General features: G+C 39.4%; 1 protein-coding gene across 5 annotated transcripts in view; it reads left to right on the forward strand.

Annotated features, from left to right (window-relative positions):
* Window positions 1-1151: 1151 nt before the first annotated feature.
* lrch1 (leucine-rich repeats and calponin homology (CH) domain containing 1) overlaps window positions 1152-14132 on the forward strand; it is a 141497-nt gene continuing 128516 nt past the window's right edge. For 2 of the 5 annotated variants that reach the window (XM_061879949.1, XM_061879951.1), the window contains exon 1: window positions 1153-1517. In XM_061879949.1, coding sequence (XP_061735933.1) covers window positions 1289-1517 — 229 coding nt within the window. In that variant the 5' untranslated portion in view covers window positions 1153-1288. Of the gene's footprint in view, window positions 1518-14132 lie in introns of all 5 variants that reach the window. The other 3 variants (XM_061879948.1, XM_061879950.1, XM_061879953.1) reach the window with 3 other exon arrangements.

A 14132-nucleotide genomic window follows, 5' to 3' on the forward strand; every position in this document is an offset into this window, starting at 1 on the left:
TATATATGTGTATATATATATATATATATATATATATATATATATATATATATATATATATATCAATCAATGTTTACTTATATAGCCCTAAATCACTAGTGTCTCAAAGGGCTGCACAGACCACCACGACATCCTCGGTAGGCCCACATAAGGGCAAGGAATACTCACACCCAGTGGGAAGTCGGTGACAATGATGACTATGAGAACCTTAGAGAGGAGGAAAGCAATGGATGTCGAGCGGGTCTAACATGATACTGTGAAAGTTTAATCCACAATGGATCCAACACAGTCGCGAGAGTCCAGTCCAAAGCGGATCCAACACAGCAGCGAGAGTCCCGTTCACAGCGGAGCCAGCAGGAAACAATCCCAAGCGGAGGCGGATCAGCAGCGCAGAGATGTCCCCAGCTGATACACAGGCAAGCAGTACATGCCCACCGGATCGGACCGGACCCCCTCCACAAGGGAGAGTGGGACATAGAAGAAAAAGAAAAGAAACGGCAGATCAACTGGTCTAAAAAGGTAGTCTATTTAAAGGCTAGAGTATACAAATGAGTTTTAAGGTGAGACTTAAATATATATATATATATATATATATATATATATATATATATATATATATATATATATATATATATATATAACAAAGTGCAAAGCCATAGAATCACTCAATTTGGGTAAATAATTTAAATTTAGAACACAGCTTCCTCGTTTTCACAGCTTTTTGGTGGTTAGAGGTAGAGTGTTTAAATGTAAATCTTTTTAAAGGCACAAAAACATGTCGGGTATTGAGAAACTTACATTTATGAATATCAAACTTAGTCAATAGCATCATGAGGTTGCAAAGGTAAAATTCCTTTTCAAACTGGAGTGACTGGAACTGTATCAGCTGGAAATCCGCTGATGACGTCGTCCACGTCCACACACACGCATGTGATACTAATTACATCCACCAGATGTCAGTGTTGGCCTTATTTTCCTCAGTGCGCAGCCGCAGTGGAAGACGGCTTGAAAACAAAGAAGACACTCAAAATGAACTAAGGAACGGGATTAATTTATATTTATTATAACAATGCGTGTTTTGGGATATTCCAAGACGTTCAAACCTTCCACTGAGGAACTTCCGGTGGTTTTACTTTGACAGGCCCATGACCGGAAGTGTCGTTGAATGCCATGCGCTTGATGCCGCTCAGGCGCGAGAGTCGAGCAGGAAGCTGACCGCGAGCGGGGGGGGGGGGGGCGTGGAACCTTGTCTGGCGGACCCGAGGACGAGCACACGCCGCGGAGCACCATGGCGACGCAAGGACCGGAGTCCGCCCGCTCTCCGACCCTCGCTTCCCAGCACGGATCCCCGCCGTCCGGCCCGAGCCTCAGCAACGGCCCCGCGCCGCCCAACCGGGGCTTGGAGCGGGCGCTGGAGGAGGGGGCGGGCAGCGGGGCCATCAACCTCAGCGCCCGGAAACTGAAGGAGTTCCCCCGGACCGCCGCCACCCACGACCTGAGCGACACGGTGCAGGCAGGTAGGACCACCCGACCTATTGTTCAAGTGCTGGAATGTTCCACAAGACGTGGGGGCCATGATTCCCCATCGCTGCCCGACATTAGACACACAATCCCAGGGAAAGAACATAAACAGAGGAGTTGTTACGCTTAAAAAAAAACACACAAAAAACATCAACAGCAGAGTCAACGGGAGCGCTATGTGACGTCACAAAGGTGCGGATGTGACGTCACAAAGGTGCAGCGCATGCCCAAACGTTAGCCTGTAATTTGTATGGCGCTTCAAAGTGTTTACTTGCTACACCCAGAGGCGTTGCTAGTCATTTGGGGGCCCAAGGCATACCTAGTCGTTGGCCCCCCCCCCCCCCCCCCCCCCCCCCCCACCTACCAAAGACAACATGGTCACTGTAGACGTAAATCAACATTTTAAATTAGGGCGATTTGGACGAAAATGTATATCTCTATACATTTTTACTTCAACTCGATATACGATATGTATATCTCGATATATTTTCCGGTGATAGTGTACATGCAAAAATATTAGGTGAATAATACAAATACAGTCTATTATACTGCATTACTGCATTGAGGTGGCGACTCGTCCAGGGTGTACTTCGCCTTCCGCCCGATTGCAGCTGAGATAGGCGCCAGCGCCCCCAAAAGGGAATAAGCGGCAGAAATGGATGGATGGATTTACTGCATTATTCACATGTGAATATTATAAATACAGTATTAGACAGCATTATTCACATGTGAATTATATAAAGTCTATTTTACATCAATATTCACACGTGAATAATGCTGTATAATAAACTGTATTTATATTATTCACATGTGAATAATATAAAGTCTATTTTACATCAATATTCACATGTTAATAATATACATACAGTCTCTTATACAGCATTATTCACATGTGAATAATAGAAAAGCAGTCTTTTATACAGTATTATTCACATTTGAATAGTATAAAGTCTATTTTACATCAATATTCACATGTGAATAATATACATACAGTCTATTATACAGCATTATTCACATGTGAATAATATAAAAGCAGTCTTTTATACAGTATTATTCACATGTGAATAATATAAATACAGTCTATTACACAGTATTATTCACATGTGAGTAATATATATACAGTCTATTATACAGCATTATTCACGTGAATAATATAAATGCAGTCTATTTTATAGCATTATTCACATGATAATAATATAAATACAGTATATTATACAGCATTATTCACATGTGAATAATATAAATAAAGTCTATTTTACACCAATATTCACATGTGAATAATATATATACAGTCTATTATACAGCATTATTCACATGTGAATAATATAAAAGCAGTCTTTTATACGGTATTATTCACATGTGAATAATATAAATACAGTCTATTACACTGTATTATTCACATGTGAATAATATATATACAGTCTATTATACAGCATTATTCACGTGAATAATATAAATGCAGTCTATTTTATAGCATTTTTCACATGATAATAATATAAATACAGTCTATTATACAGCATTACTCACATGTGAATAATATAAATACAGTCTATTATACAGCATTATTCACATGTGAATAATAAAAATACAGTCTATTATACATCATTATTCACATGTGAATAATATAAATACAGTCTATTATACAGCATTATTCACATGTGATAATATAAAATACAGTCCATCATACAGCATAATTCACGGTGGTGAATAACGGGCGGTATAGCTCGGTTGCTAAAGCGCCTGTGCCAGCAACTTGAGGTTCCAGGTTCGATCCCCGCTTCCGCCATCCTAGTCACTGCCGTTGGTTTCCTTGGGCCAGACACTTTACCCACCTGCTCCCGGTTACACCCACACTGCTTTAAATGGAGCTCAGATATTGGGTTTCACCATGTAAAGCGCTTTGAGTCACTAGAGAAAAGCGCTATATAAATATAATTCACTTCATTTCACATGTGAATAATGTAAATACAGTCTTTCATACAGCATAATTCACATGTGAATAATGTAAATCCAGTCTTTCATACAGCATAATTCACATGTGAATAATGTAAATCCAGTCTATTATACAGCATTATTCACATGTGAATAATAAAAATACAGTCTATTATACATCATTATTCACATGTGAATAATAAAAATACAGTCTATTATACATCATTATTCACATGTGAATAATATAAATACAGTCTATTATACAGCATTATTCACATGTGAATAATATAATACAGTCTATTATACAGCATTATTCACATGTGAATAATATAATACAGTCTTATTATTCAGCATTATTCACATGTGAATAATATAAATACAGTCTATTATACAGCATTATTCACATGTGAATAATATAAATACAGTCTATTATACAGCTTTATTCACGTGTGAATAATATAAATACAGTCTATTATACAGCATAATTCACATGTGAATAATGTAAATACAGTCTATTATACAGCATTATTCACATGTGAATAACAAAAATACAGTCTATTATACAGCATTATTCACATGTGAATAACAAAAATACAGTCTATGTTCTGACATGGTGTTGGAGTGCCTTCACAAGTCCAAAGCAGGTGGTAAACAGTCTCTGGATGCATACGTTAGGTAGCCTGTAATTTGTATGGCGCTTCAAAGTGTTTACTTGTTAGACCCAGGGGCGTTGCTAGTCATTTGGGGGCCCAAGGCAAACCTAGTCGTTGGGGGCCCCCCCACCCTACCAAGACAACATGGTCACTGTAGACATAAATCAACATTTAAATAAAGTAGGAGTCTTTTTTTTGAATGAGCATTGTTTTGTTAGCAGAGTTGGACCGGATTTGTAGCGCTAGAAAAATGTACTTTTGTTCGAGTGTTTCTTAACCGTTACTCGTTGGTTGTACACTTTTCCACCACTTGTGGCAGTAGAGGCAATCTCAAACAAACAGAAGACGTCTGGAGCCAAAGTCATAGAGAAGTCGCTTCAGTGCAAAAAATATGACTAAAATGGTGAAGCTGTGTTTTCATTTGCACTTTCATTTAATTGAGAGTTTAGGTAAGAAAAATATTTATTATTGATTTAGCTTATTTATTTTAGCACAACAAAATACATAGTGCATGCTAATGTATTGTTAATTTGATTAGTACTTCTTCCTCTAGTCAGCCTGACCCTAAGCTTAAGGTGTATTTGTTAAATTGGTTAAAAAAACACATTTATATTATTTATTAATTTAGTAAGAATTTATCATAGCAGTGAATATTTTTTTGTCTACCCCTGGCTAGACCTCGTGAAACTGTTCCATTAAAATATTACCATCCTGACCGGTAGGTGGCGCTAGGATTTGTAGTCAGTGTTAAGAGTTAGCATTTTACTGATCTTGGTGGTTAACATCAGGGGAAGCACAAGACTTGAAAAAATACAAGAAGAAACTTGCTAATCCTAGTTTTAAAACAAGATTGATCTTGAGTTCCGACTGAAAGGAAATCAGTTTTTGGCGGAGCTGTGTGGGCCCCAACTTTGTTATATTCCGTGGACGGTCTCACTCTGCCACAACTCTATTCAAGCTCTGCCGAAGCTTCTATTTTCCTGTTTCCAGTCCCTTGTCTGTGCATCTGGATACTTCCTCTTACTTCATGTGTTGGGCAATATCATTGCAAGTCTTCAGTCTCTGGTCTGTGGCCTGGGTCTTCCAAGCCTCAGGTTCATAGTCTCGAGTCTAGGGTTGCGTTCAAACTCGTCACTTACCGATCAAATTGTTGTAAAACAGAGATTGATAGTCACACTTTTTCAACTCTGTTGACTGTTGAAACTGCTCATTTGCGGGAGAAGCAAGCCTGCGCTAGCTAGCCTGAATGCTATTGCTAACATGAGTACAGGAGACATTAACGTCTTTCCCCATTATAAAGCGACATTCCCCAATCTTAACTTGTATGCAATATTTCAGTCTGAGCAGCAGCTCTTTTCGCTCAACCTTTTCGATTTATACTTGAAGGAATAATGACAACAGGAAGTGAACTCGCATGATGTCACATGAACAGGAAGTTAAGTGCCCCAACTCCTTGTTGTTCTTCATCATCAAGAAAAATCACGAAAGCCTTGTGTGGTGTTCGGGTCAGTGGAAGCGTTTTAATCTTTATTTTGTGGCTTTTAATGCTCACAATTAAACCCTTTATGTTAAAATACTGAACGGATATTTACCTTATCCCAATAAACATGTATATTTTGATAAACAATCATAAATGAATCTTTCAGCACATACACAATGTTGACATTTATAGTTATATTTTGATAACAATCATAAATGAATATTTCAGCATGTACACAATGTTGACATCTATAGTTATATTTTGATAACAATCATAAATTAATCTTTCTGCACATACACAATGTTGACATCTATAGTTATATTTTGATAAACAATCATAAATGAATCGTTCAGCACGTACACAATGTTAACATCTATAGTTATATTTTGATAACAATCATAAAATAATCTTTCCGCACATACACAATGTTGACATCTATAGTTATATTTTGATAACAATCATAAATTAATCTTTCAGCATGTAAACAATGTTGACATCTATAGTTATATTTTGATAACAATCATAAATGAATCGTTCAGCACGTACACAATGTTGACATCTATAGTCTATATTTTGATAACAATCATAAATGAATCTTTCAGCACGTACAAAATGTTGACATCTATAGTTATATTTTGATAAACAATCCTTAATGAATCTTTCAGCACACACAATGTTGACATCTATAATTATATTTTGATAAACAATCATAAATGAATATTTCTGCACATACGCAATGTTGACATCTATAGTTATATTTTGATAACAATCATAAATGAATCATTCTGCACGTACACAATGTTGACATCTATAGTTATATTTCGATAACAATCATAAATTAATCTTTCTGCACAAACACAATGTTGACATCCGTAGTTATATTTTGATAAACAATCATAAATGAATCTTTCAGCACGTACACAATGTTGACATCTGTAGTTATATTTTGATAAACAATCATAAATGAATCTTTCAGCACGTACACAATGTTGACATCTGTAGTTATATTTGATAAACAATCATAAACTAATCTTTCAGCATGTACACAACATTTAGATCTATAGTTATATTTTGATAAACAATCATAAATTAATCTTTTTGCACATACACAATATTGACATCCATAGTTATATTTTGATAAACAATCCTTAATGAATCGTTGGGCACATACACAATGTTGATATCTATAGTTATATTTTGATAAACAATCATAAATGAATCTTTCTGCACATACACAATCTATAGTTATATTTTGATAAACAATCATAAATGAATTTTTCAGCACATACACAATGTTGACATCTATAGTTATATTTTGATAACAATCATAAATGAATCTTTCAGCACTTATAAAATGTTGACATTTATAGTTATATTTTGATAAATAATCATAATGAATCTTTCAGCACGTACACAATGTTAACATCTATAGTTATATTTTGATAAACAATCATAAATGAATCTTTCTGCACATACTCAATGTTGATATTTAGAGTTCCATCCATCCATCCATTTTCTACCGCTTATTCCCTTTTGGGGTCGCGGGGGGCGCTGGCGCCTATCTCAGCTACAGTCGGCCGGAAGGCGGGGGTACACCCTGGACAAGTCGCCACCTCATCGCAGGGCGATATCTAGAGTTATATTCTGATAAACAATCATAAATGAATATTTCAGCATGTACACAATGTTGACATCGATAGTTATATATTGATAAACAATCATAAATGAATCTTTCAGCATGTACGCAATGTTGACATCTATAGTTATATTTTGATAACAATAATCGTTCAGCACATACACAATGTTGACATCTATAGTTATATTTTGGTAACAATCATAAATGAATCTTTCAGCACATACAGAATGTTGACATCTGAGGTTATATTTTGATAAAAACAATACTCATAAACGGCGCGTGCAACAACAACAACAAACATGGCAGTAGACGCCAAGTAAAATCGCGAAATGCAACCTTATCCAAGCAAAAACGATGCACCCCTACTTGTCCTGCCACACTCCTACGTGCACTGCTACAGTCTTGATACCAATTTTTCCTTGAGCCAGCCACGCACAAAGAAGTCCTAGACCTCCATTCTTTTACACGTTTTAATCTGTTTTGTGGTGTAGAATGATGCCCGAAGCACCAGATAGTTCCACATGTCTGGGAACCCGGCCGACAGATAATCCTTGAGCTCACTAGACATCTTATTTGATGAAGTACAGGGATTGATTTGATTGCTTAGATTGTTTTGCTCGGTATCTGCTTTTAACGGTAAGATCTAGGCCCTTTGCGTATTCAGTATGCTCCACGGTGGTCTGGTGGCCCACCACATCATTTACTTCCGTTCAAAGTCACGTGACTGAACATAACCAATAACCGTGATCAATTAGGTCACCCACTAGCCGTGGTATGAAATGATCTTATCGATACATGTGTGAACGCAAACCAGATGGCCATTAAATGTAGTTTTAACATTTTTTGGCCCAGACCCGAGTACTGGACTATCAATCAATCAATCAATCAATGTTTATTTATATAGCCCCAAATCACAAATGTCTCAAAGGACTGCACAAATCATTACGACTACAACATCCTCGGAAGAACCCACAAAAGGGCAAGAAAACTCACACCCAGTGGGCAGGGAGAATTCACATCCAGTGGGACGCCAGTGAAAATGCTGACTATGAGAAACCTTGGAGAGGACCTCAGATGTGGGCAACCCCCCCCCCTCTAGGGGACCGAAAGCAATGGATGTCGAGCGGTCTAACATGATACTGTGAAAGTTCAATCCATAGTGGCTCCAACACAGCCGCGAGAGTTCAGTTCAAGCGGATCCAAGACAGCAGCGAGAGTCCCGTCACAGGAAACCATCTCAAGCGGATCAGCAGCGTAGAGATGTCCCCAACAGATACAGGCGAGCGGTCCATCCTGGGTCCCGACGAGCGGTCCATCCTGGGTCTCGACTCTGGACAGCCAGTACTTCATCCATGGTCATCGGACCGGACCCCCTCCACAAGGGAGGGGGGACATAGGAGAAAGAAAGAAGCGGCAGATCAACTGGTCTAAAAAGGAGGTCTATTTAAAGGCTAGAGTATACAGATGAGTTTTAAGGTGAGACTTAATGCTTCTACTGAGGTAGCATCTCGAACTGTTACCGGGAGGGCATTCCAGAGTACTGGAGCCCGAACGGAAAACGCTCTATAGCCCGCAGACTTTTTTTGGGCTCTAGGAATCACTAATAAGCGGAGTCTTTTGAACGCAGATTTCTTGCCGGGACATACGGTACAATACAATCGGCAAGATAGGCTGGAGCTAGACCGTGTAGTATTTTATACGTAAGTAGTAAAACCTTAAAGTCACATCTTAAGTGCACAGGAAGCCAGTGCAGGTGAGCCAGTATAGGTATATATGTATGTATATATGTATATAAAGGTATATACAGTACAGGCGTACTAAAAGATCAAACTTTCTTGTTCTTGTCAAAAGTCTAGCAGCCGCATTTTGTACCAACTGTAATCTTTTAATGCTAGACATGGGGAGACCCGAAAATAATGCGTTACAGTAATCGAGACGAGACGTAACAAACGCATGGATAATGATCTCGGCCTTTAGTGGACAAAATGGAGCGAATTTTAGCGATATTACGGAGATGTGTGAATAGAATTACAGATCAACACACGAACAAGCAACACAAAGAGTACTTCCTATAATAACCAAGCTGAGACTACTTCCTGGGGAACTCAACAGTCTACATTCAAATGACACTGGGGTCAGGCCTCAGTATCACTATAACTGCTGGAAGAAGTGGTTACCACATTTAGTCATGGGGTCTGAAGTGAATACTCTGCAGGGTAAGGCCTCACCTGGACCCTCAGCCCTCAGGTCGATTGAGTGTCTAAGTCAGGGTCGGGAACCTTTTCGGTGAGAGAGCCATGAAAGCCAAATATTCAAAATGTATTTCCGTGAGAGTCGTATAATATTTTCAACACTGAATACAACTAAATGCGTGCATTTTTAAGTAAGACCTGTCATTTCTTTGTGATCATGTTCTGTTTCGTTATGTTCTGTTTTGTTTTTGACTCCATTAGTTCCTGTTTTTGCGCACCCTGGTTTGTTTTGTTTCCATGACTACTCATCAGTTCATCTGTTTTCACGACTCACACACGATTCACTTGAACTCATGTACCTGTTGTCAATCACCACGTCACCATTTGAGCCTGCAGTTGCCAGGCAGTCAGCCTGGCGACATCACCTTCTACTCACCCTCTATCGCCTCCTACACGCCTATGTTATCTATGCCGATGATCCATGCTCTTTCTCGGTCCAAGTAGGTTTTTCATGCACAGTTTGTAAGTTTTATTTTATGTTCGTAGTTCTCCCATTGTGCGAGTTTTAGTTTTAACCTCCACTGAGAGCGCCTTTTGTTTATACCCTTTGTTTTTGTAATATTTTTGAGTGAAGATTAAAGATGTCATTACCTTCACGCCATGTCCGTCCCAATCGCTTTGCACCACGGGAAAACAAACCACACCATAGTCCAGGTCTTGACAAGACCAACATTTTTAGAGTATAATAAGTCTCTAATTCTTTTTAATAACATGTTATTGTAAATTTAACCAATAATAAATTGTATACTTCTTACCATTATTGCGACATCTTGGACAGGTGCGATAGAAAACGGATGGTTGGATTAAAATGCATGAGAATGTTTTGTAATTTGAACGTTATTTTTTAACACCATCGTAATTATGAATTACTTATCGTGTTAAGCAATGTGAGCTAAGATTTATCTGAGAGCCAGATGTAGTCATCAAAAGAGCCACATCTGGCTCTAGAGCCATAGGTTCCCTACCCCTGGTCTAAGTCCTTGTCTTTAGCTTTCTTGTGCATACTCTAATATCTGACCTCAAGCTTAGTCTGTTTTTTTTTTTTGTCCTTTGCTTTCAACAAGAACAACAAATCCTTATCAGATGTTTTCCGCTCATACTTCATGTGGGTTTTATGTCCTTGTTCCTAAACACCCGTGGAACCTTTTAGAACGTCTACTGTACCTTTTTTTTTTTTCTCCCTGTGAAATGAAACAGAAAGCCATTGTGTTTGTTCATTCCTAGTTGGTCATTTCTGCGGCGTTAGCAGTTGTTTGTGCATCCATACACACAGTAAAGTGAGTCACTGCTGCGTACCTTGTCACAACGTCTGTTATACCAGACACTGTGTTTGGCGGGCTTCACGGTGGCAGAGGGGTTAGTGCGTCTGCCTCACAATACGAAGTTCCTGCAGTCCTGGGTTCAAATCAGGCTCGGGATCTTTCTGTGTGGAGTTTGCATGTTCTCCCCGTGAATGCGTGGGTTCCCTCCGGGTACTCCGGCTTCCTCCCACCTCCAAAGACATGCACCTGGGGATAGGTTGATTGGCAACACTAAATTGGCCCTAGTGTGTGAATGTTGTCTGTCTATCTGTGTTGGCCCTGCGAAGAGGTGGCGACTTGTCCAGGGTGTACCCCGCCTTCCGCCGATTGTAGCTGAGATAGGCGCCAGCGCCCCCCGCGACCCCAAAAGGGAATAAGCGGTAGAAAATGGATGGATGGACTGTGTTTGGCGAGCAGTCGAAAAAACAGATACAATCTTTATTTCACCGTCTGAGTATGAGGTTTTTTTTAAGTTTGTTTTTTTCCAGATAGTGCGTATGATTCAAACATTCTCCCACATTACATTTTGGACTCGCTCATCCAAACACTTAAAGGGGGCTACGCCAAAGGGTTTCAACGTCTTGTGTGTCTTTGTAAGGTAAAGGATAGCGTGTGTAAATGTTAGGGGTGTAACGGTACATGAAGTCTTCACAAGCTGCTCTGCTTTCTGCCTTTCAGCAAGCATTGTCCCGCCCACGCAACCACCTGGTTACCTGGTTACATGCAAAGCCAATCAGCAGTGCGTATTCAGACTTCAGAACGATGTAGTCAATGCTTTAACGTCGAGCAGAGATATTCGTTTAGCAGGGGAGCAGCGTACGCTACCCAAATTATACTAAACACTTCCCAGTCACAACTATTACAAACATCACTATGAGCCCGTTGACTTTCTAGAAACTTAAACTGCAGCTCAGCTAGCTCACAGTATAGGCTTGAGGTGAAGGCTAATTAGCTTTTAGCGTAACGTTAGCTCATTTTGCTGTGTGTGTGCGTGTGTGTGCGCGTGTTTTAGGGGCAGCAAAGACCTGTCTGTCTGTTATGTATTGAACTCCATTGTGTTTAGTGATGAATAGTCTCTCCTATTGCAATTGTACTATTTTTTCAGCTACAGTTACATGAATCATTAGTAATGTAGCAGCCTAGTTTTGAATAGCAGGATCCCTGCTATCACACGTTGATAAAATACAACATTTACATAATACAAGTCAACTACAGGCTTCCCAAATGCTGTAATAAAATAAGCTTGATGAGTTGACTTGAAACTGTTTAATGTTGCACTTTTTATATGTAGAAGAAAGGTTTTGTCATTTTATCTAATCAAAGCAACAACTTGAGGCAGTTGAATGTGGATTAACGTGGGCAGAATTATTATAGTGTTCCCAATGTTAAAAGTATAAAGCCATTGTTTACAAATTTGGTAAATAAATTGTCATGATCCGTAGTCTGGATCATGTTTAGTTTAGTTATTTTCTGTTAGTTTGGACTCCCTTTGTTGTTTGTGTACCTTTTTTGAGTCAGTTTGGTCACCATGGCAACATATTAATTTCACCTGCTGAGGGTTCCAGACGCACACCTGTTTTTGTTAATTACTTCCTTATTTAAGCCTGCCTTGTCCCGTCAGTCGGTCTTGGTCCCTTGTTTGCGGTATACAACTGTTTCGTTGGTAATTACTAGGTTTCTTGTTACCTGATCCTGTGCTAGTGTTAGCATTAGCTCCTGTGCTTTCGCCACGCGTTTCTTTTCGTCTGTTTTTGTACCAGTGTTTTGTTATTAAATCATTCTTACCTTTTAGTTGTTGTCCGGAGTGTCTATGTTTGCGTTGGAGGAACGATCCCGCATTAAAATGCGACCCCCACGTGACATAAATAACCAAAACATTTATATTTTGTTGTTTTCTTACTGTACCGAAAATGAACTGAACCGTGACCTCTAAACCGAGGTATATACCGAACCGAAATTTTTGTGTACCGTTACACCCCCTAGTAAATGTTGATAGTCTGCTTTAAACACGCCCTATGAGAACTCGCCATGTTTCCTATCCCTCACACCCAAACTCTGGGAACGAAGCAGTATATTCCCAGGAATGTAACGTAACTTGGGTCTGAGAGGCGGGTCCACCTTGCCCAGTTTTTGCAGCGCACCTTGAGCTAATGATGCAGTCAGACAGAATTGCTGGAATCCTCATTCCTTGTTTCCTGTCCCGGATCCTCGCGGCTCCAATTCCAATGACACGGTCGGATGCCGGCGGGTTGTGTTGTGCATGCAAGTTGTCATGTTATTGCTTCTAAGTGGTCCCGTCGGCCTTGGCGTGCAGCGCGGAGTCTTTTAAACGCGGGAGTCTAGGCTGGCTAGCTGTGCGGGAGCTAACCCGGAGAGACAGGAAGTGGTCACACCCGAGCTCATTGTTTCCTGGAGTCTGCAGCTGCCATCGTTTCCTCTGATGGAAACCAAGAACACCTATAGCCGCCCCCGCTAAACTACTGACCAACACTAAAGCCCAATGCTGAAGGCGATACAACAAAACTTTTTACAATGTACTCAGTTTTCAGGTTAATGCAGGCATGTGATTTGAACTTAATAAAAAAGACTAAAAATAGGCCTGGGGCTGCAGGTCCCCAGCCAGGTGCAGGGCGGTCCCCTGTTGAGGCAACGCCCCTACAAACCGAAGCTCCTGGTTTTTCAGCAATTGAACATGCAAAAATTTGCAAAATAAAACCAACCATTTTTCATGAATTGAGAAATGATCAACAGAGTTGACATAAATACATTGGCCAATTCATTCAATTGAATCACTGTGTGTTTCAGTCACTGTTATTTAGTCACTACAGTAATGTGTTCACATCCACAGGAACCACATGGGTTAGCCTACTCTATACAATACTTACAACCTTAATAGTGTTCACTTCACATCCACAGATGGTTCATCATGTTCTTTACAAGTGTATGTCAACTTTTGACCACGACTGTGTATATATATATATATATATATATATATATATATATATATATATATATATATATATATATATATATATATATATATATGTGTGTGTGTGTATATATGCGTGTGTGTGTATTGCATCAAGGCTAACTACAGAGCTAGTGCTAGCAAATAAGTGCAGTTGTAATTTACTCTTTTGATTATTTTAATTTAAAATGGTATTAGTAAGCCGTGTTTTTTTTTACCTATAATTTCCTATTCATTGTTACACCTATAATTTCCTATTCATTGTTACATTGCTACGTGTACTGCTACACCCCTACATGTACATGACACCCCTATGTGTACTGCTACACCCCTATGTGTACTGCTGCGCTCCTACGTGTACTGCTGCACTTCTACGTGTACTGCTAAAC

This window comes from Nerophis ophidion, linkage group LG19 (genome assembly GCF_033978795.1).
Source record: "Nerophis ophidion isolate RoL-2023_Sa linkage group LG19, RoL_Noph_v1.0, whole genome shotgun sequence".
NCBI classification, from domain to species: Eukaryota; Metazoa; Chordata; class Actinopteri; order Syngnathiformes; family Syngnathidae; genus Nerophis; species Nerophis ophidion.